This window comes from Vulpes lagopus, chromosome 20 (assembly GCF_018345385.1).
Source record: "Vulpes lagopus strain Blue_001 chromosome 20, ASM1834538v1, whole genome shotgun sequence".
In the NCBI taxonomy this organism is placed as follows: domain Eukaryota; kingdom Metazoa; phylum Chordata; class Mammalia; order Carnivora; family Canidae; genus Vulpes; species Vulpes lagopus.
The window spans coordinates 10,363,315-10,387,040 of NC_054843.1; the positions used below are offsets into that span (position 1 = coordinate 10,363,315).

Below are 23,726 nucleotides of genomic sequence, written 5' to 3' on the forward strand. Positions count from 1 at the left end.
ACACATCCCGAAATGCACCGCAGCGCGCGCCGGCGCAGTGGGCCCGGGCTGCTGGGGGGGGGGGGGGGGGGTGGCGCGCAGGCGCAGCGCGGGGCGGGTCAGGATTGGTGGTCCAGGCGCGGAGATGCGCGCGTCCTGCGCTCACCTGAGCTGCGGGCGGACGGAGCCGGGGTGTCCTGCGCCCCGAGGATCGAGTTTCCAAATTTAGCGTTCACCTCGTTGGACAAAATGCGTGCACCTTCCCCAGGGACGGCGCCGGCCCGCGGTGCTTGCTTCCCCGGCTCCCGCTTCAGCGCGCGGTCCCTGCCCCACGGGAGGGCGCGCCCGACCCCAGATCGAGGCCGGGGCGGCCCCCGGGCGTGTTCCCGGAGCTCGCTCTCCGGGCTCGGCTCCCCCTCGGGACTGAGGTCCCCTGCAAGCGCAGACTGAGCGGCTTGGCAACGACACGCTCTGCGGGATCCGAACCCGGGGGGTCGAACGCCAGATCGCACTGTGACGCGTGTGGTGATGAAGGACAGGATGTCGGGGTGCAGAGGAAGGGACAGCCCGAGCGGCGGAGGCCTTAGTTCTGCCCACAAGCCCAGTTTTCCGATAGAAAGTGACAAAGCTAGGGATGCTCTATGGCTCGGTGGTTGAGCGTCTGCCTTTGGCTCAGGTCTGACCTCCCCCGACCCCCCCCCCCCCCCCCCCCCCCGGTCCTAAGATCGAGTCCCACATCTGGCTCTTCGGGGATGAGCCTCTCTTCATCCCTCTTAGTCTCTGCCTCTCGCTGTCTCTGTGTCTCTCAAGAGTAAATAAATAAAATCTTTTAAAAGGGGGGGAGGGGACAAAAGTAGCTTTGTCCTGAGCACTGTGAGGTCCCACTGAAGTCTCCCAAGAAGACCATACAGGAGGTAAAATAACCAACTCGCAGGTGAGGAAGTGGAGGCACTAAGAGATTAAAGGGATTTGCTCAGGGTTGTTTTTACATTTTATTTATTTATTCATGAGACAAAGAGAGAGAGAGAGAGAGAGGCAGAGACACAGGCAGAGGGAGAAGCAGGCTCCATGCAGGGAGCCCGACGTGCGACTCAATTCTGGGTCTCCAGGATCAGGCCCTGGGCTGAAGGCAGCGCTAAACCGCTGAACCACTCGGGCTGCCCTCTGCCCAGGATTGATTGATTGATTGATTGATTGATTGATTATCTTTATTTTTTATTGGTGTTCAATTTGCCAACATATAGAATAACACCCAGTGCTCATCCCATCAAGTGCCCCTCACCCAGTCACCCCTAGTTCGTTTCCCAGAGTTAGGAGTCTCTCATGTTCTGTCTCCCTCTCTGATAGTTCCCACTCATTTTTTCTCCTTTCCCCTTTATTGCCTTTCACTATTTTTTATATTCCCCAAATGAATGAGACCATATATTAGAAACGACAAATACCTACCATTTGCTTCAATGTGGCTGGAACTGGAGGGTATTATGCTGAGTGAAATAAGTCAATTGGAGAAAGACAAACATTATATGCCCAGGATTTTAAAGCCAACCAGTGCCACAGCTGGAAGCTGATGCTCAGTAGTCTGGATGTAGACTCCTATATGTAGACTCCTATCAGGGAAGCAAGTACCATGAGCTCCTTTTCCAACCTCTTCTGAACTCTGCTGTAAGAAGGAGGTGGGATTCAGGTCATATGGAGCCAGTCATCCAAGCAGACCGAGCTCTAAAAGCAAAGGGGGTTGGGGCAAGGTGGGGAACCCAGCAAGTTGTTTGAATTGGCATCTTAGTTGCTGAGTTGAAAAGAGCCAGCCTGGGATTTGGGGAATTGATGCTGAAAGTGGCAGACGGGGGGCATGGGGTTTCAACTACTGTATACCCAACATGCATCTAAGGATTCACCATTTCTCCCATCCCCTAAAAGTAAAGTTGGCTAATAACCATCTACCTTACCACTACACTTTCAGTGATGATAATAAAATAGACTTTCTTAGAAGAATCTACATTTCTTTCCCTCCATTTGGTTTCCTATGTCAAAGATAAAGCCAGAAACTAGTGAAAGCCTTAAGGATAGACTTTATTCAGTAACTTCTGCAGGAGAGAAGAGGGTCCAGTGTGAACTAAAGTCAACTTTAGTTTATGCAGCGGTAACTGGGCATTTTAAAGGAGAATGAGGGAGCGAGGTCAGTTGAGCAGAATCAGGAAAGTGGACATTTACAAAAACCGGGGGATTAGTCGGTCTGATGTGGTTTTGTTAATAGGCACTTATCTGAAAGACAGTGGGGTAGGTTAGAGCAATTGGGTCGAGAGAGTTACCTACTTGCATGCTGGCATTTCAGGGACAAGACAGTTCTGGGTCTTGATTTATATCTCAAAGGGGGAGAGAAAAGATTTATAATTCCAAGTTTTCTAAAGTAACTGTTCTCAGAGGGGATTCAGGGAGCCGATCTGTTTATCTCCAGGTTTTGGCTGGAACCAACAATAAATTTTTCTGGCAGCTTGTTGAACTTTCTCAGGCAGGCACTCCAAAGGGGGCTGGGGTCCTCTTAGTGATGAGGCCTTGAGCTGTTAGAAGTTATTCTAGTGTTTGTTCAAATCTCCTAGTGTGGAGAGAGGGACAAAATCACTTACACCAAGTGTCTATAGGCCAAGGGTGAGGCCCACTTGAGAGCTCAGAAGAGCCTGACCAGAGCTTAGTGAAGAAGATAGTCTTGGTCACCTGGTGGAAACCTTGGATCTTTGTCTGGGTCCAGACCCAAGGCCAGGATTTTGTAGCTGAAGTGGCCCCTCTGGGCACACTGGGATGAATGCTCTGTGTGCAATAGCATTTCTGGGTTTCTGATCTGAAGAAGGAGGCCACTCTTGCCACATCTGCTCTGGGAATGTAAGTGGCTTTCCATAACCCTGTACATAATGCTCATGTTAGCATAATTGCGCATCTGTTACCAAGAAACCCATATGTTGTAGCTACCCCACTCTGGAGATGTAATCCTTGTAGCCAATGGAAGACATCCTACAAGCAAGCATGCCTTGAAGAAGGGCTTCTTTTTTGAATTTTGTCTTAGTACCCTGAGACTTGAGGCTCTACACGCAATTGCTGTGCCCCGGCTGATGGGGAGATGGCGGAGAAGAAAGGTAAGTTGGGAGGCCCAAAGCAGGCCCCATACATGGGTCTTGGCTCTGACTTCCTACTCTCAGCTACTCAGAGAGTAGACTTTCACTAAGTTAGGCCTGCTCTCCTGTCCCTGTTCTAGCTCTGCCCACAGTGTTTCTTTTATAACCTGTCATGTCCTATCATCGTGATGTTTACGTACCTGACTCTCTCTAATGAGTAGACTGCTCCAGCTCAGAGTCTTGTTCACCTCCTGGGGTCTATGCTAGTGGCCCCAGTAGATAGGTGTTAAATATTGCTTGGTTTTAACGATGAAGTCACCTAATTTGTGAGCTGGCATCTATAATACAAAATATCATCAACTAGATATCATCAACTGTCTAGCTTTTCTTTAAAAAAAAAGATTTTTATTTATTTATTCATGAGAGATACACACAGAGAGAGAAGCAGAGACATAGGCAGTGGGAGAAGCAGGCTCCATGCAGGAAGCCTAATGTGGGACTTGATCCCGGTACTACAGGATCACAACCTGAGCCGAAGGCAGACACTCAACCACTGAGCCATCTAGGTGTCCCTAACTGTCTAGCTAGTTTGCTAGCCTTGCTGATGCCACAACATCAGCAATTCAGATACTTTCTGTACCATCAGTCTCTTGAAACAGAAGTAAGAATAATTATTATATATAAATAATATAAATAAATAATATAATAAATAATTATAAATGGAAGAAGATAAATGGGATCGAAAGAATGCTATTTATAAAGCAATGTTACAACCTTTCCTTATTTTTTTCTATAATAACAAGAACTTTTAAGTTTTCTGGAAAACTTTAAATGTTAATTTAAAAATATGTTTCTGGGGATCCCTGGGTGGCGCAGCGGTTTGGCGCCTGCCTTTGGCCCAGGGCCCGATCCTGGAGACCCGGGATCGAGTCCCACGTTGGGCTCCCGGTGCATGGAGCCTGCTTCTCCCTCCGCCTGTGTCTCTGCCTCTCTCTCTCTCTCTCTCTGTGACTATCATAAATAAATAAAAAATTAAAAAAAAATTAAAAAAAATATGTTTCTGTTGTACTGGGTACTTCTTAAAGATGCTACTTCTTTAAGTGAACTATTACCCTAGGTTATTTGTAAAGTTAATTTGTCACATAGGAAATAATGTTTCATAAGCGAGAAGGTTCAGTGATTTATTAGCCACCCCTCTATCCCCACTGCCAGTATACAGGCACTTTACTTCAGATTTGACTTTATTTTCACTAACTTGACAAAATTTGTCAAATCTGACATCGATTCAGATGACATTTATATTGCCCAGAAAGTAAGAGAAGTCTTCAGCATAAAATATGGCTCTGATGAGCAAGTATAAATCACTGGGATTAAAATGTCATCAGTGTTAATAGAGCAGCCACATGATCTCCATGAAAATTCTCAACAGAAAGCAAGGAACTTAGTGTCTTCTAAGCAATGGCAGCTTGGATTTTCTCCATGGCAGGGGCATGTCTTCATATCCGGATATCAGACGTTAGCCTTATGCCTTTCCCACTTATCAAGGACACATTTTGAACCCTGCTGCACCCATGTTCTCGTGGATGGTGGTCTTTGATTCTTCTAGATTCAAGATTTGACTCTTGTACTTCTCTTGCCAATCTTCTACGATGTACTGGTGGTAGGGGTCATTGGAGTGCTCTCGTCGCTTGGATTTCACCGTGCTCACCAGGATGGCTACAATGATGAAAGAGAACATTCCGATCATCACCATGAGGTACAAGATGACATAGTAGAAGTTCTCAGCATCAAGTTTGGTTTGCAGGGCCTCTTGCTCAGCTGTCGTGTTCCTGCGCCAATTGTCCATATAAGTAATAAAAATCTTTTTGAAGACATCTTCCAGGGTCTGTGTCAGATTGGGTAAAGTAGGCATATCTCCCTCCTGCTGCAATTTGAATAATAAAATAGAACAAGGTTAAGAACAAGGTTAAGACGCCGATTCTTTCTAGCTTTGGCTACTTGAAGGGATAAAGAGAGGGGAAGGCAGAGAGGGAGATAATATAATTTATTCTTTACATAGCTGGTGATTGATTAAGTGCATATTTTTTTTTTATTCTTTAAGCTTTGCACATGCATTTTTTGCGTGCAGGATACCTGACAATAAAAATTTGACAGAGGACATAAAGTTAAATATAGTATCCCCATTTCCATATGTGAATAAACATAAACATGCAATGACGATGGGAAAAAGACAGGAAATAGTTCAAAATGTTGATGGTGGTATACCTAACGAAAATTTTTTCCTTCTTTATACTTTTCTCATGTTCCAAATTTTCATCAATCACTTTGCACTACTTTCTTTTTAAACAGATGGGTCACCTCACAGTGGCTAGCATAATGCCTTGTTCATCACAGGCATTGGGCAGGCATCAGGGGAATGAAGAGGTGACTCATGCCTGGCCCGCGTTTTCGGAGAATTTTGAGGCAGAGGATTGCAAGGGGCACTGACGGATTTTGCTGTCTGTTCCATCTCCTTTGTCTACACAGTGCTTTTTCCAGGAATCCCAAAGAGAGGAGTATGTACGTCTACATTTGAAAGAAGTGTCTTAGGCAAGTGGCACAATGAAACGACCTGAGAGACCATTCATATTCCTCAGATCCAACTCTCCTCTCCCTCCTCACTGGCACTGCCTGGCCACCAACATCTCTCACCTCGATGACACAACACAGTGCAATGCAGCCTCCCCAAAACCGTCTCCTAGGGGCATATCTGTCCCTCAGTGCCCTCCACAGCTGTCTCTGTGCTCTTTTTAAGAAGGAAATTGAATCATATCCTCTTGCTTTTGAAACGATTCAGTACCTTCCTGTAGTACTTAAAATAAAATCCTAGTTTCTTCGTAGGATTCACCTGGCTTGGCCTGAACTCACCCCTGACCACTTTCCCAATCCAACTACTCTATCCCCATGACAACTGGTCCTACTGGCCTTCCTTCCTCCAAGTCAGTAAACGTTCTGCCTCAGGACATTTACACATTCTCTTCCCTCACCCTGGAATAATTTTTCCTTTCTGTTCCCTCTTCTACCCCCTTTATCTTTTTGGTCCCAGCTTAACTGTCCCTTCTGAGAAAACTCTCTGGCCCTGCTCTAAATCAGTTCTGCCCCTCACCCCCTGCCACCACCACTTTCTCCAATAGCATCTTATTTTTTTTTTCTTCAAAGCTGTTGTCACAATATGCATTCATGATGTGTGTATATTGCTGGTGTGTGGGTGTTTGTGTGTGCGCGCATGATTATTGGCTTTTGGTGTCATCTCTCCTACTCAACTGTCATCTCCACGAGGACAGAATTCATATCACCTTTGCCTGTCTTGGTACAGCAAATGTTGGCATAGAGCCTGATACATCAAAGGCACATAGTGGATGTTTAATGAATAAATGGATGTGCCGGGCATAGGCAAGGCATTGGAAATGCAGAGATGATGAATATGAGATTTCTCTCTGGGGAAGCTCAGTGTAACAGGAGAACTGCAAGCAAATGGCAATGAGAAGTACAAAGAGTTGTAAGAGGTCTGAACAAAGTGATAAGGGAGCTCAGAGAATGAAGCTGAACATGGCGCATAGATGGAGCAAACAGGTGTGAACAGACTGGAAGGAATGTAGACAGGAAGTGTACCTGTGATTAGCCAGGACCTACAGGTCCACCCAGTCAATAAAAGCCCAAACAACCCGACAGGGAGTTTGCCTAATGCACTTGGAAAACAATATCCCTTCTCTTTAACATATCTTTCATTTCCTATTATGAGGAGAGATGTTTCAATCTCCCCACCTGTGGAAGGGGCACAAGTACACGTCCAGGCCTTTCTCTGACACCTTCCCAACATTTCATTCATTGAGAATTACTATAACTAAGGTAACAGAATTTTTCAATCTGATGGTTTAAGTCCTACTATTCAAAGAGCTCTCAGGACTTCCTCTCACTCTCCCATCCACACAAAGCCTAGAGCGACTTGAAAAGAAACTTGACAAATAAATAAGATTGCCCCGAAGTACATGCCAAGCACATTTTCCGAGCAATGTAGCAGAGACATACTTTCTTCCCCCTAAAAATAATATAGGGCAAAGAGTATATGAAGCGTATATGAAAAAGTTTAGCTAAGCTGGCTTTGATTCTATGCAAGACATGACCACTGGCTCCTTAGCTCTTCCAGAGACAAGATCTGCTCATTTGGGGGGAGGTCACACTTGTTTCATCAATTAAAAGACAACGCCCACCCCTGTGTGCTATGTCAGGGCTAGTCTTACAGATATGATTCCTTCACCTATGAGAGTTGTCACCCTCTATTTCTGCCAACCCTCCTCCACGTCTTCATCCAATGAAGAAAATTGTGATTTTGCCAACTTGTACATTCCCCCTTCTGCACCCTCTAGAGAGAATTCTATTTCCTTTTGTGAAGCCAAATGGAAAACTGCACAGAGCATAGAGATGAGGGAAAAAAAAAAAAAAAAACGAAGCAGAAGAGCTAAGTGTATAAAACTAAGGGCCGGTGAGGGGGTAGAGAAGTCACAGGAGTGAGTGGTGCGGGAAATTTGGTCTGGGGGAGGATGCTGAGGAAAATTAGGGCAGCAGAGAACTAGCAAGGGGAAGGGAGGATCCCCTTCTGGGCAGAGAATTACAGAGTTTTTTTTTCTAAGGTGCTCTCAAGATTGGAACTATTCTAGTTATTTTTGCATACCAGACAGCACTTTTTTTTTTTTTTTTTTTACTACTACTCCAGTATGTACTGGGCCACACGAGGCCCTGCCTTGCATCTGAGTCTCCCCCAGAGATGTGATACCACTGCAAGCTCCTAAATGCTTTGAGCTCCTCTGTCCACCCTCCTCCCACATATCTCCTTTGTGGGCTGTGTCACTGTGCTTGGAATTCCACCAGGGATGCCTCTGAGCAGAGGAAGTAAAGGTCCGGTCTTCAATGGGAAGTGCAGTAGGATAGGGCACGCTCACTGCCAACACCATTCTTTGAAGGTTTTCATCAAAGCAATGGCACCACCTGTGAAAAATCTAGGCCAGCGCCTGACTTACAAGAGTGTTCAATCGTTAGCCTGGTTTTTTTTTTTTTTTTTTTTTCAGGATTCTGAGAGAATGGGGACATAGGAGAATAGGAGAGCTATGTTTCGATGCCTGGCGAGACCATTAGGGACAGGGTGCCTCAAGGGAAGCTTCAAGACTGCACAGCTAAAATGGGAATGGGGCAATTTTAAGCAAGTATTGAGGGGGGAGAGGGGAGATGGAGCCCAAAGGAGAGAAGAGAGGGCATTGAAGCAATCTTGGTCTTCTGATGTGCCTGAGTCACCCTGCAGAGGAGGAAAGAAATATAATTTCTTTTTTTAAAAGCAGCTTATTATTTTTTAAAAGATTTTATTTATTTATTCATGAGAGACACACAGAGAGAGGCAGAAACATAGGCAGGGGGAAAAGCAGGCTTCCCGCGGGGAGTCCGATGAGGGATTTGATCTCAGGACCCCGGGGATCACACCCTGAGCTGAAGGCAGCCGCTCAACCATTGGGTCACCCAGCAGTCCCAAGAAATACAATCTCTATAGGACAAAGGAGCTGAGTATCTCCAGACTCACAAAAATGGCAGAAAGCTCCTGTAGTTTAGAAACCCCCATCTGTGGTCACCTCATCCACAAGTTTTTCCCTGGACCTCTGAGTTGGAGACCCCTGTCTGTGCTACTTCTGCAAACTGCCATGTTTGTCTGTTTGCTCGTTTTCAATGACCTATGCATTGTGTGTTCATTCATGTCATACTCAGAACCACTCTATGACACTGGGATTATTGCCTCCACTTTACAGACAGGAAAATTGATGTTCAGAGAACTTAAGTAACTTTGATCATAATTACATGAGAGCTTGGGCTGCTTGGGGGCAGGGATCTATTGCTTTACTCATCTTTGAATCCCAGGGCCCTACATCATGGTTGGTGCATCGCAGATCTCTACTAAATGTCTGGTGAATCAATGAATTGTTCCTCTCGCATGCACTATGGATTTCAACTGGAAACTACTAGAATGGTGATTCTCAACTTACTTGCAGGAGAGGAAAGGATTCACAAACTCCTTGAAAAATGAAACTAAACAATTTGATTTTACTCTTCCCCCCCCCAAAACATACATATGTTCATACAAAGCTATGCATTTAATTTCAGGGGACTCCTGGGCCCCCTAAAGCCCAGCCAAGTATCTCTGTGACAAAGTATCTTTGAGTTGAGGAACCTCAGTGCTGGATTCCACTGGAGTTGTTTGGGTTTGTTTCATGGTATGAGCATGGCAACATTCACCAACATGCTTCTGGAACTAATACTGATCATTTGTTCAGCTCTTCTAACATGGACAAAGGCTCACAGCAAAGCAGATAAAGGGAGGTGCTTCTTGGAGCACCTGGGTAGCTCAGTCGGTTGAACATCCAACTCTTGATTTCAGCTCAGGCCATGATCTCAGGATCATGGCATGGGGCTCTGTGCTCATCAGGGAGTCTGTTGGAGATTCTCTTTCTCCCTCTGCCTCTACCTACCAGCCCCTCTCTAAAATAATAAATAAATCTTAAAAAAAAAAAAGAGGCAGATCGGGAGGTGTTTCTTCATAAAACTTAATCATAGGGTGAAAAGGGCTCAGGTAGATTAACTACCTGGCTCCTGGCCAGGCTGAAAAAATTGAGTCTAAGGGGGATTCCTATTCTAAACCCTGTTGGATGAGACAAGGCTGAGTAGTCCATTGTGTCTGTCAATTTTATTGATGGAGATTATGCTAGAACATTCAAATAGGTTTAAATTTATGATACCCAGAATGACTTCTTAACTGATAGACGTTGATCATATTCGGCACACATATTATCCTTCCTCTTAGTAGAACACCATAACAGGTGTTTAGCAATGCAAAGATGGTTATTTATGTTCTGTTGAACCATCTGAAATTGTTGAACCATATTATGTTCTATTGAACCATATGAAATTGTCATTTCATACGTTAAATATGGTCAGTATTGGCAACTTCATATGGTCCAGCCTAACATATGTGGACCTATATTTTCAGGCATTTTCAATAAATAGTTCTTGCTCAAAAAACAGGATGGGCCTCTAGAGATGATTTAGGCTGGCCTGCACATTTGACAGGTGCAGTTACTATAGACCACAGAGTTTAAATCACCTGTCCAGCATCACAAAACTTGCATGTTGGAACTAGAAACCCGAGTCACCCAGGCTAGCACCCAGCATCCACTGTGCCCTAGCAGAGGTCACACATTGCAATAATGCCCTGTTTCCATCGCCTGTGGCTGGGCAGCTCAGCTGGATTAAAAAAAAAAAGAAAAAGAAAATGAGACCAAGACCACGGTTTCAGCTCATATACACCAATTAGTTGTACCCTGTTTCAGGACACATAATGGTCCCCTAATTCCAACTGTGCTTGTCACAGGTGTGTGTAATTTGCAACAGAGACAATCTAGGCACTATGAGGAAAGTAACACCCACTTGATCCCAAAATCCGAAGTTCTGTTTTCTTGAAGGATGATGGTGGGGTACCTGGGTGGTGCAGTTGGTTAAAGGACCAACTCTTGGTTTTGACTTAGGTGGTGATCCCAGGGTAGTAAGATCAAGCCCTGTGTCTCAGGCTCCCTACTCAGCAGGGAGTCTGCTTAAGACTCTCTCTCTCCCTCTCCCTCTGCAGCCTCCCCAAATAAATAAATCTTCAAAATAAAAGAAAGAAAGATGGTGAATCATTAGCATCACCTGGGCCTAACACAAGAGTGAAAGCTTTTTTTTGTTTTTGTTTTTGTTTTTGTTTTTTAAGAGAGAGAGTGAGAGTGCACAGTGGCAGGGAGGGGCAGAGGAAGGAGAGAGAGGATCTTTTTTGTTGTTGTTAAGATTTTTTATTTATTCAGGAGAGATACACAGAGAGAGGCAGAGACAGGCAGATATGGGACTCAATCCCCAGACCCTGGGATCACACCCTGAGGTGAAGGCAGACACTCAACCACTGAGCCACTCAGGCATCCTGAAGAGAGAGAGGATCTTAAGCAGGTTCCACATTCAGCACAGAGCCAGACATGGGCTCGATCCCATGACCCCAAGATAACGACCTGAGCCAAAATCAAGAGTCAGATACTTAACTGCCTGGGCTGCCCAGGCACCCTGAAGTCATTTTTATATCAAGAATAGAAAAGAATATGATTATCTGCATTTACCATGAACATTCTGTAAAAACACTTTCAAAATTTTCATCTGATTATGAAGAAATGAGGAAGGAAAGCATTACCAAGAATTAGAATAAGAATGAGGGGGACCAGGAGAAAAAGAAGAGGAAGGAGAAGAAAGAGAAGAATAGAAAGAGAGAGAGAAAAAAAAAAAAAAAGAAGGAAAGGCCATCTTATACCAGGAATATCATTCCTTTTATAAATTTCTGGAAACAGAAAATCACTTTGTTACTTAATTTCTCAAAAAATAAAGAATTTGCAATAGAAGCTTACCTAGGCAGTGAGTGAGCAGTAATTAAATCCCCTACTACAAAGCCAGGTGGATCTGAACCTCCTGGTTGGTGTTGGCAAGCTCTCGAGGACTATGCATAAATCTCAGCTTGCTGAGTACCCTCAACTTGCAGCCAACCAAGCCTTTGTCAGCTGCGGTCTACAATCTAGGCTTTTATGGACCCAAATGTTTAATCTAATCTTAGGTGGAAAGTTAAATACCGGCCAGCAGTTGGGAATTAACCTTGGTGCCTGATGGGGTGTGCCTGCTTGGGAGTCTGGCATTGGGTAGAGGCAACACAAGTGCCCTCCTCGGGCCCCGTGATGCCAGCACCAGCCAGGACACTCTCTGAGCACGGTGAGCCCCCCTCCTCAGGAAAAGGCTTAGTGGAAGCCCCATTCCCTGCAGAACTTATGCCGAGGGAAAGCATCCCAGAGAGACTTGAGCTGAACGTGGCCATCTCTGCGTGGGTGTGGGTTGAGGAGAAGGTCAGTATGCTTCCAGGCAAGCAGCCCTATTCTAACCACCTCCTCATAAACCTAATTTTGAAAAAAAAAAAAAACCTAATTTTGTTTAAATACACCCCCTTTGAGACAATTTTCAAGTGGCTTTATAGCAACATTGTTATCTTGTACAGTAGAAACTGGCCACAATAAAGGTACTATACAGAGGACATGGAAGCAAGACCAGCAAATTATGTAAAGACCTCGAAAGAGCTGAACATGCTCTTCTCACCAAAAGATCCTTTTCTATCTTGATGGGAGTCCTTGGAATTGGACAGAGTGGGGCTTGGAAAGAGCTGATACCTATTATCACATTTTGGGTCCTACTCAAAGGCTTTTATTGTATTAGTCTCATGCAATCACTGTGACAACCTAATGTAAAGGTACTCTGAGGTCTACAGCTAAGGAGTCCTGGCACAGAGAGGTCAAGAGGTCAGGATGACATAGAAAGGTAGAGCCAGGATTTGAATCTACCCCCAAATGGTGGCTGTGGTAGTGACACACCGCCAAAATCATTTGAAAGTCATAGAGCTGCCCATTACTCTGCCCTATAGCTGTGCAAAGTAAAATTAACTTCGTTTCACCATTGAGTTTTCTCATCAAACTGTGCTCTGAGCAACGTGGCTTGAAGTGCACTGGGTGGCAAGGGGAAGGTGGCAAGGCTACAAAATTGTCTACAGCTTGTAGTAGTTAACATAGCAGGTGTGACCTAAAGCAATACAAGGATCTCTGCAACTTCATGCCTCTCGTGACACCATTTGTCCTCATAGATTGTCTTCACTGAACACGATTAGTCAACCGCAACCACACAAAAATGTTTTGATGGTCCAATTGGGCTGCAAGTGTCTCCATAGAAATGAAAGCCAAATGGCTCCCAGGGAAATTCCACTGGGGCAACTGTGCCACCTGCTGGTGGAAATGAGGAGCAGAGACCAACGTCTCCCTAACTCCTGAACCGGCCTCCGTCTTGCATTCTCCTGGTGTGAAGGTGACGATAATCAGAACAGCGTGCAAGTCTACACTTGAGTAATTTGAGGCTGAACTGGAAGGCAATGTACATCCTAGGGGCCCAAAGCTTGGCTTTGGAGGCTGACAAACCAGATGAGCAAATTATGCTCCTGATCTCTGGATTTTTCATCTGTAAATTAGGGAGATTCAGAGCCCCTATCTCATTGGGTTGTCACAAAAATTAAGTGAGATAATGAATGTAAAGCACTTAGTACAGAACCAGACACATAGTAAGATAGGAAGTGTTTTTATATATATTAGCTTTTGCTATTATTTTTAAGAGAGGTGAGCAAGAGGACATGGCAGTGAGAAGCAGTTTGACCGGATCTCATCAAGGGAAAGAACATTCTAGCACTGTGTGAAGAGTAGTTCCTTAGTGGTTTATTTTTCGATGGCTCTTACTCATGCCCTGATACACAATCCACACAACTGACCAAGATGAGGACCTGACAAAATAGATGCAGAAGCGGAGTATAAATACGATCCAAGCATCAGTTGCAGGGTGGAGAAGAAAATGGAAGGGGGCAGAGCCGCTTCATGTCTCCCCCTGACAGGCTTCAGCCCCCCTGGCCTCTGCAAAAGGCTCTCTATCTATTGATTCTCTCTGCATTGTCCCCAACAGGAGAGTAGAATGGTATCTGCTAGAAAGCAAGGTTCATAAAAGCAAATGTTCTCTTTGAAAATCAAATTGCAACCCACACCTTTACAGAGCTTCTCTGCCTACGTATGGCATATGTTTTTAAAGCATGGGGAGTTGAGTCTGCTTTTGGATTTAAAATTGGATGTTACTCAGTTCCACATCCAGCACTAACAAACCCAAAATTCCTTCGAAAGATAAGAAGACTGTTTAGAATTGAGCCTGCCTTTCAAGCTACTAGTACTGTTTTTAGGGCATCACTATGACACAAACCAAAAGGCTGACAACCGCTAGTGGCAAGGAATGGGGAATGCAGGAAGTTGGGTAATTGTCTTTGGAGAATTTCAAATCAGTTAGTGCCTCTCTACTCAAGGCAATCTTGCTAGAAGATATCCCGTACAGGCCTTATCTAGGTAGCTCTAAGTCCACACCCTCTCTCCTTCTCCACAACCTCCTCAGTAGGTCACCATTTACAGTTAAATCCAAATTTAGACTTTGTATTTCTATGGTGATGGAAATACTGTTCTCTGATGATCCAATTACCCCTCTCCTATACAAGTCTTGGTTTTCAAGGAGTAAGTTATGATTTTGGTTTTTTTTTTTTTTCATTTTCACTAAGCTATACCCTTCAATGGCTCAACATCATCACTCATTAGGGAAATGAACTTACAAGCACAATGAACTTACACACCTACTAGAATGGCCAAAGACCACCAAGTGTTGATGGAGTAACTGAAACTTTCATACATTGCTGGTGGGAACATAAAATGGTACCACCACTTGAAGCAGCTTGGCACATTCTTAGAAGGTTACCATGGGGCCTTAGAAATCCCATTTCTAGGTATTTACCCAAAATAAATGGAAAAAAAAGTATGTCCACACAAAACTTACACGTGAATGTTCATAGCAGCTTTATTCAGAGTAGCTAAAAACTGGGAATAACTCAGATACCCCTCCACAGATAAATAGGTAAGCAAATTGCAGTATATCGATACAATAGAATATCGCTTGACAAGAAAAAGGAACAAACAAGCAACAACAAGGATACATCTCAAAAAGATTATCTATCTGAGCAAAAGATGTTGGATCTGCAAAAAAAAAAAAAAAAAAAAAAAGCTCTTCTGTATTCCAGAAAAGGCAAAAAAGGACTCTATAGTGATAGAAAGCAGATCAGTTGTTTCCTGGGGTCAGCTAAGGGGAAGACTGGCTGCAAATTATTGAGACAACTTTATGGGGTGACTTAACTGTATTATACCTTGATTGTGGTAGTAGTTACTGGGTGTACACATTTGTCAAGATTCATTGAACCATACCCTTAAAATGGATACATGTAATTTTATGTAAATTATACCACAATAAAGCTCATTTCTTAAAAATCCAAGTTTATGTAGTTGACTTGCAAATTTATATCCCAAGCCCAGTCTTCTACTCTGAACTTCAGACTCAGATGTCCAAATGATTGCTTGACATCGCCATGTGGATGTCTAATGGGTATCTCAACTTCAAGGTCCAAACAGAACTTTTAATTCTCCCACCAAATCTGCTCCTACATATGCTCCATCACAGCAAAGTGGCCCTACCATCCTCCCATCCCAGTTAGCTAGGCCCAAACCCTAAGAATTAGTGTTGATTCCTTTCTTTTCCTCATCTCCCTGTGGGGGGATGTCATTGGGAAGATGTGACCATTCACTGACCTCTGAGCTGGACAGGGACACTTGGAGGCTCCTCAAACCCCACCCTGTCCTTGGAATGTGGGTTCTGCTCACCTCTTCTTCTCCCAGAGGCTGCTCCAGGAACATGGCCTTGAGATAATGATGTGGTGTTGAGAACACTTGCACATGTCTAGACCTGGTTAAGGCCTCTTTATAAACTTTTAAAATTTGGCAAGCAGGTATAGGGATCCATTCATCTTGATGCCACCCGAGGCAAGGCTCATATGGAGGTTCCCTTTGGAATTTTAAAACTGCCACCTACCTGCCTAGAGTGACCACCTCCTCTTTGGGCTCTCCCCACCCTCTGAGTACAGGGGCTAGTTTCAGGTTATATGAGCAAAGCTCCTGGGAGGGTTGCAAACCAACACTCCCACACCCACTCCATTAGCAAATACTGTTGACTACCTCCCATCAGAGAAAACTCTCTCCAAGCCTTGAGCATGGGTATATGAATTTGCCTCCTTGGTGACATTGAACCCCCCACCAAAACCTTAGCAGCCCATCCCAGCCTCTTTGAAAAACAGGCTGGGTTGTTGTGTCAACTAGTGTAACAGCCAAATGCAAAGAAGAATTACACCCCATTTTATGAGCCAACTAGTTACCTGTTCTCAAAATTTTGACCATTTTGAGTTGTAATGTCTCCCTGTTGCCGTGAACCTACTTTTTCCCATTTATGTACAGACATTTTGAACTTGTCTCCTTTGCCTGGAAAGCAATACATTCAGCTTTTTGTTTTGTTTTGTTTTTGTTACTGCTCTAGTGGTTTTGTGTTTTAATTTGATACCTCAACACACATCCCAAGTCAGTTTACTTTCTTCAAACCTCCGCTGGCTCATGGCTGTGTCATGACTTAACTGTCTTCAGCTTTCCACTCTTTGTACCCATTCATCCACTTCTAAGAATGACCAGACCAGGGTGATCTTTAATACTGTCTTTTTTTTAAAATTTTTATTTATTTATGATAGTCACAGAGAGAGAGAGAGAGAGAGAGGCGGAGACACAGGCAGAGGGAGAAGCAGGCTCCATGCACCGGGAGCCCGATGTGGGGCTCGATCCTGGGTCTCCAGGATCGCGCCCTGGGCCAAAGGCAGGAGCTAAACCGCTGCGCCACCCAGGGATCCCCAGACCAGGGTGATCTTTTAGAAACATAAATAATAACATGCTATTCTCTGAATAAATCTCTCCACTGGTTTACCATCATCTTCAGAATAATGTCTAGAATGCCTGGTGCCATAAAGGACCAAGCCTTTGGTCTCCTCTCTGACCTCTTCTTCCTCTTTTTTTTTTTCTTCTTCTTCCTCTTATAGCCTGATCCTGCCTCCCTGCTCTTCTCATTTGCACTGTAGCATCTGTATTAGTTTCCTATTGTTGCTGTAACAAAATACCATAAATAGTGACCTAAAACAACACAGATCTGTTATCTTGAAGTTTTGGAGGTCAAAAGTCCAAAGTGTGGGTAGGGTGGTTCCTTCTGGAGATTCTGGAGGGAGAACCCACTTCCTCTGGAGGCTGCCTTAACTCCTTGGAAGGAATGGTGGCCCTTCTTCATATCCTATCAACCTCTGTTCCTACCATCACATCTTCTGACCTCTAACTGACCCTCCTACCTTCCTCTTCTAAGGACCTTGGTGATTGTATCAGGCCTGCCCAGACAATCCAGGATAATCTTCTTATCTCAAAACTATTAATTCAATCACAACTGCAAAGTCCCTTTAACCACATAAGGTAACATATTCACAGGCCCCAGGGATTAGGGTGTGGAGGTCCTCAAGGGGCCATTATTCAGCTGACTGCAGCACATTTGCATCAGCTGTTCCCTCTGCCTGGAATGCTCTTCCCTGGATCTTAGCACAGCTCACTTCTTTTCACTTCAAATGACATCTTCTCAGGTTTTTTCCTGCTGTCCCAGCCTGTCACCCTGGCACGCACCCACCCTAGTCCCCAGGCACTCTACTTTATTTTCCTTAACATGTTTTATTGTCTGAGTTGTGCAGGGCTGCCACGTACTGTGGCATAGGTCAGGCAGTGCATGGTGGGAGGATGCCCTGACTTAGAGTGGGAATGGGGTCTGTGCACAGCTTGCACTCTGTGTGCGGAACATCTTTGAATTTTGAACTTCTCCTATTTTATTGCTTGCTATTTACTTTTCCTGCCTCTGACTAGAGCTTGAGCTCCATGACAGCAAGAGCTTGGTCTGTACTGCTTTTCCCAAGTCTGGCTGAACAAAAGCTCTCCGTGCTTCCCAAACTCAGAAAAGACTTCAATTCTCAATTCCAGAACCGATGAAACCCACCACCTCATCTATTTACAAGGTACCAAGATTATTCTCCCAATCAAAAAGATACTTGGAAAAGAAACTTTGCCTCATTTCAAGAGCATTAATTTCCAAAGTGAAGTTTCCAAATGGGACTTATAAAATAGGAAGTTTTCTTTTTTTTTTTTTTTTTTTTTTTTTTTTTTTTTTTTTTTAGGAAGTTTTCTTTGATGTTTTTAGCACGAGCCTAACGGTTTTATGAAAAGCTGGAGCTGGTTGTGCTGAGAAACCACTGGTACTTTCATGCAGCTGCACACTGATTTTCTAATTTCTCTGTGCCCAGCTTCAGAATATTAGAAGAGCTGACAATGTCCCTGAAGCAGTGACACCATTTGACTGAAGAGTTACTCGAATGTTCTCTCTTCTTTAAGTCGAAAACAAGCTTGATCATTTCCAACAATAAGTAGAAAAATAAGCTTGACCGTTTCCAACAAATATGGCTTCATCAAGGCTCCACTCCCCCAACATGTGGGGCTTCTTTTGTTTCACAATGAAGGAGGTAGGATGCTTTTGAGATGCTGCTTTTGATAGAGCAAACTAGGTGTTAAATTTTATCCTCTACAGATGGAGCCTTCACCAAGGAGCTCCCCCAATTTTGTAGGCTTCCAGCTTCTGGGGATGAGACTCTGGCCAGCAAGAAACCGGAGGCCTGCTTCACAGTGGAAAGCCAGAGGACACCTCAGCTTCATCATGCTCTACTTTCCTTGACGTGACTCGACTTCAGGGAGGCCCAAAGTACACAAAGATAGATGACCTGGGCCCAAATGACAGGATACTGTCTTCAACTTCTATTAGCGAAAATGAAGACAGAATGGAGTGCATGAGGGCATGTGTCATCCCAGAATCGCTAGTAGTGTCTTTCCCTGGGGCATTAATCCAGAGTGAAATGACACTTTGTCATTATACTAGAGTTCCTTCACAAAGATCACTTTTTTAAAAAGTATTTATTTATTTATTTATTTATTTATTTATTTATTATTTGAGAGAGAGAGAGAGTAAGTAGCAGTGGAGGCAGTGGAGGGGGAAGGGCAGAGGGAGAAGCAGGTTCCCCTCCGAGCAGGGAGCCCAACATGGGGCTCAATACCAGGACCCTGAGATCATGACCTGAGCCAAAGGCAGATGCCCAACCAACTGAGCCACCCAGATGCCCCCCACAAAGATGATTTTCAATGAGAAAGAGAATCAGAGCAAATAAGAATCCTCAGCGTGTGGGCCACAGGTATGTGGGAATTAAAACCAGGCAGAAGGGTGGGAGGGAAGCCTGGAACCCAAGGGACAGCCACGGGGGTTCACTCCCAGGAGCCGGGGAAAGCTTCCCCTTGTAGGGAAAAGCAGATCAACGTGAGGAAGAGGACAGAGGAAGGGGTCTTTTTTTCTGGTTTTGCCAAGAATCAGGCCTATCTTTGCTTAGAAACCGGGTCCTGTTAGTGCATCCAATGAAACTCTTTCCAGATGTGTAATTGGCAACATCTCTCCTCATTCCTAAGTCATTCATTTGGGCACTAGTGTTGAGTGGGGTTTCTCTGGGGCTTCTATGTCTAATTCAAAGACAGAAGCCCAGGCCAAAAAGTCTCCAGGGCAAGAAGAGACCCCCAGGCACTCCCTGGGAAGCACCTATTCCCATACAAAATCTTTTCTAAGAACTCTGTGTCCTTGAAAATTTAGAACAAACCCATGATTCCTTGCCTGGTCTTGGAGAAAACCATCTCTAGGCCTCTGCTGGTTTCCAAAGCTAGTAGTAGCTTTAGGAATTTGCTTCACCTCAGACCCGTCAGGATGGCCGCTATCAAAAAAAAGCAAAATGACAAATGTTGGTGCGAATATGAAGAAACGGGAACCCTCTCACACTGTTGGTGGGAATGCAAAATGGTACGGTCGCTGCACAAGACAGTGTGGACATTCCTCCAGAAAAGTGAAAACTAGAACGAACCTATGATCCAGCAATTCCAGGTCTGGGTATTTATGCAAAAGAAGCGAAATCAGGATCTCGAAGGGATGTCTGCATTCTCATATTCTTTGCAGCACTTGTCGCAACAGCCAAGACATGGAGAAAACCTACGAGTCCATCAACAGGTCAACAGATGAAGAAAGTGTGGTGGACACATACGACGGAACATTAGTCAGCCTCTAAAAAGAGGAAGCTTCTCTGTGATAGCACAAATACACCCGGAGAACATTATACTGAGTGAAACAAGCCCGTCATAGAAAACAAACACTGCCTTGTTTCCACTTCTATGGAATGTCTAAAGTAGTCAGTGCAGAGAATCAAAGAGTAGAAGGGTGGCTGCCAGGGACTGGAGGGAGGTGGAAATGGGGAGTTACCACCTGACGGGCATAAAGTCTCCGCCAAGCAAGATGAGAAAGCTCCAGAGAACTTGCTGTTCAACTTGGTACCTGGAGTCAATAGTGCTACATCATGCACTTAAAGATCATTGAGAAGGAAGAGCACATGCAGAGTGTTTTTACTACAGTAAAATAAAATTAAAAAAGAAAGACTCGGCTTTCAGTTAGCATCCTCAAGGAGAAAGCACAGCTTTACCAAGTATCCAGGAAAGGGATGGCTGGGGGGCACCTGCTGTCCACTCTGGTGAATTCCCAACGTCCACTCTCTTTTCTGGTCTTTCAAGCTTGACAGGCAGGGTGTTTATAATAGGTTCCCCTCTGCTAGGGCTCGAGAAACAAAGTCTAAACTGGAGGCTGCGGTGTTCAAAACAGCCACACTGTGTCCCCACTGCGCCGTCAAGCGTGCATGACTCATAAAGCTACTGAGTCCGGAGGTGAGCAATTCTGTGTAGCTGATAAAAACGGCCACGTGCTGCTCTGGGCGGGAGAGCCCTCCTCCCCACCGGCCCTCACTGCCAACAGCCCTCAGCAAGGCTTTGGGTTGATTTCTTTTCTTTTTCTTTTTTAATTTTTATTTTAGAGAGTCATGAATACAACCATTCCATATACTTCTTTTTGTGTTATTTTTATCCTGAAAGCATGATAGACTCAGAGGAAGTTGCAAAAATGCCGAGTCCCACCTACCCTTCACCCAGTTTCCCCCAATGGTGACATCACACGTAGCTATAAAACAATACCAAAACCAGGAAACCGGGGGCGTGTGGGTGGCTCAGTCGGTTCGGTGTCCAACTCTTAGATTTGGCTCGGGTCCTGATCTCAGGGTCGTGAGATCGAGCCCCACGAGGGGCTCAGTGCTTAGCACAGAGTCTGCTTAAGACTCTCTCCCCACTTCCTCCCCCCCTATGAATAAATAAATCTTTTTTAAAAAAACGGGAGACTGGTATTGATGGAGTGCTGTTTACTAGCCCACAGACCAAATTCAGATTTCACCATTTTTACCTGCACTCATCTGTGTTGGGGAGTGGGGGTGGGGTGGGGGTTTGATGCAACCTCATCTGATACATAGATTTGTGGAAGCAGCACAAAAATCAGGGTAAGAACTGTCCCATCACCACTGAGGAACTAAACTTCACATGTTCCCCCCTTGCCCACGTGCACCCTTTTCTCCCATCCCTTATTTCCTGGTTGCTCTCTCCATAAATCCATCGCTTCCGGAATGTTCTAGAAATAGGATTACACAGTACATAACCTCATGGAACTGGCTTTTTTTCCCCACTCAGCAGGATGCCTGTGCGATCCATGTGGGTTGTGTATGTCCATGGTTAGCTGCTGAATAGGACTCTAGAACATAAACAGATGTTCAACTGCTTACCTGTGGAAGGGTCTTTGAGTTGCTTTCAGTATTTTGCTATTGTGAATAGAGCTGCTATGAACACTTATGTGCATTTAAGTTTTCATTTCTCAGAGATAAACATTCAAGAGTGCACCTGCTGGATCAGATCCCAGATGCATGTTTTAGTTTGATAAGAAACTGCCAAAATTAGTTTCCAGAGATGCTGTACCATTTTACATTCTGACCAGCAATGAGAGAAAATTCTAGTTGCTCTGTATCCTCACCAGCAAACCTCTATGTTTTGTACCTAGAGTTATGAACCCTGAGGACTCTAAAGGATTAGAACTATATGAGGCCTTATAGGTTATGGGGCCCAGCCGATTGATTCTGCATAGGAAGGAGCCAGATGCTAAGGAGGGACCTGACCATCCTTTGTCCCTTCATCCACTTCTGTTATTCTCACCATCTTCTCTGTGTCCCCGTCTCAGGCAGAGCTGCCTCCGCTTTATCACACTTCTGGAAACTTGTCAAAGTTTGGGCAGGACTGAAGAGCCTTGTTCAAGCCTCAGGGGGTGGTGGTGGTAATATCTCACCCAGGAAACTTGACCTTGCGCTTTGCTGCCATTGAAGAAACCAGGCTCCAGCTGCACTTTGCAATTCTCACATGGCTCTTAATGCATTGTCTTCTCTCAGGAAATTACTAACAGCACCGAAGTTCAAATACAATCTGATGTCGCAGCCCACAGCCAACTTTCCCAGGCTCAGCAGGCCTCCCGCCCAGCAATACTGTCAACACTCATTGCCTCCAGCTCAGCTACTTCCAGTTATTGAGAACCTACTGTGTGCCAGGGAACGTGCGAGGCGCTTTACATCTCAGGGCCTCTGGTCTTTACCCCGGTCTGCAAAGCTGGCACAATACGCCCCGTCCGACAGATAAGGAAAGACGGCTGCGGAAGTCATGATCAAACCCAAAAGTGTCAGGATAAAAGACCAAGATGTAGGTCGCTATTTTACCCAGAGTGCATAAAATACTGTTTCGGGTGATCAAAGTGGCCTTTCCTGTCACTTTCTGAGCAATTATGCCTCTCCCTGGGTTTTATACCTGAAATTCGCATAGTGGACACCGAGTGGCGCCAATGCTGAGCCTTTCCCTCTGCGAGGACCAGCTAGACTTTTCACAGAAGCCCTCTGCTGATTCTCCTATCACCAGCCCAACTATAGCATTTCTAGCACATTAAACTATTTTTTTTTTTAAAAATAGCAGACATCCTTGCTTTCTTAAAAAGAAAATCCGTCAATATTAACATCTGCACATCTTACTGCAAGGGTTACACTCGACAGCAAAAAAAGCAAGCAAATGCCGCATCTAGGTAGGATGTAGAACCTTTGCACTAAACGTCGACTGTTTAAAATTGCTGGTTATCCTAACTTCAACTTTTCCATATATGGACGTTCTTGAGAAACAGATAACTGTTCCAGACCCTTACTGCATTTTGGATGCTTAAAACCCATGACTCTCTCTCTGCAGTTCTCCGCGGAGACGAAGTTCAAACATATCTGCAGTTGTGTTTACTACCGAGCTTGTTTAGGGCTATTTTAAGAACTGAAGTCCTCTTGTTTTGCTTGCGATGCCCAACTCCTTATAATCTCCTAATTGCCCTGTTTCTTCCTGTGTGGATGAATTATGTTCTGGTTCTTTGTTCTCCCGAACGAAAACATGAACGGGGGAAGGCAAGTGCCTCTTACACGCCTCTGCTCCCAGAGCCCCCTTATTTCCCTAATTCACATATTTCCTAGTCAGGTCTTCTCCTCCCTAATTCTGTTTTCTTTGGGGTTTCAACAAGCAGTCTGACTTATCCTCGTTTGTCTGGGAATTCTTTTCCATCCTGCATCCATGGGAATCCCCTCGACCCCAGGCAAAGTGGGATGGTTTGTGATCCTTGCCCTAAGTTTGAGCACAAGTTCACCTGCGTTGAATTTTAGATTGAGGTTTGACTTCAGTCATTGAAGCAGGCTTCCTTCTCCACCCCCTTATTCATTATTCCCTCGGCAAATGTGTACCAAGTAAACCTCAACTGTCCCTGCCACCCCAGACCTATCGCGATGGGTCTTGAAATTCCACCTTTGTTGGATTTCGATGCCAACGATTTGTGTCATACCCCTCCTAAGGCTTGCAGTACCAGATGCAGCATCTCATCCAAGCAGATGCTTCATTAATGGTTATTAAATGAAGAGGAAAAAAAATGAATGCCCCTCTCCCCCCTTGAGCTACTGCTTCTCTGTGGTTTTCAAGA

At 44.7% G+C, this 23,726-nt stretch overlaps 1 protein-coding gene across 3 annotated transcripts in view; it reads right to left on the reverse strand.

Moving 5' to 3' along the window:
• Positions 1-4,259: 4,259 nt before the first annotated feature.
• The window catches only part of KCNE2 (potassium voltage-gated channel subfamily E regulatory subunit 2), a 113,241-nt gene continuing 93,774 nt past the window's right edge, over positions 4,260-23,726 (reverse strand). For 2 of the 3 annotated variants that reach the window (XM_041734724.1, XM_041734726.1), the window contains exon 2: positions 4,260-5,010. In XM_041734724.1, the coding sequence (XP_041590658.1) occupies positions 4,627-4,998 (372 nt within the window). In that variant the 5' untranslated portion in view covers positions 4,999-5,010 and the 3' untranslated portion in view covers positions 4,260-4,626. Of the gene's footprint in view, positions 5,011-11,584; positions 11,778-23,726 lie in introns of those variants that run through there. The other variant, XM_041734723.1, reaches the window with a different exon arrangement.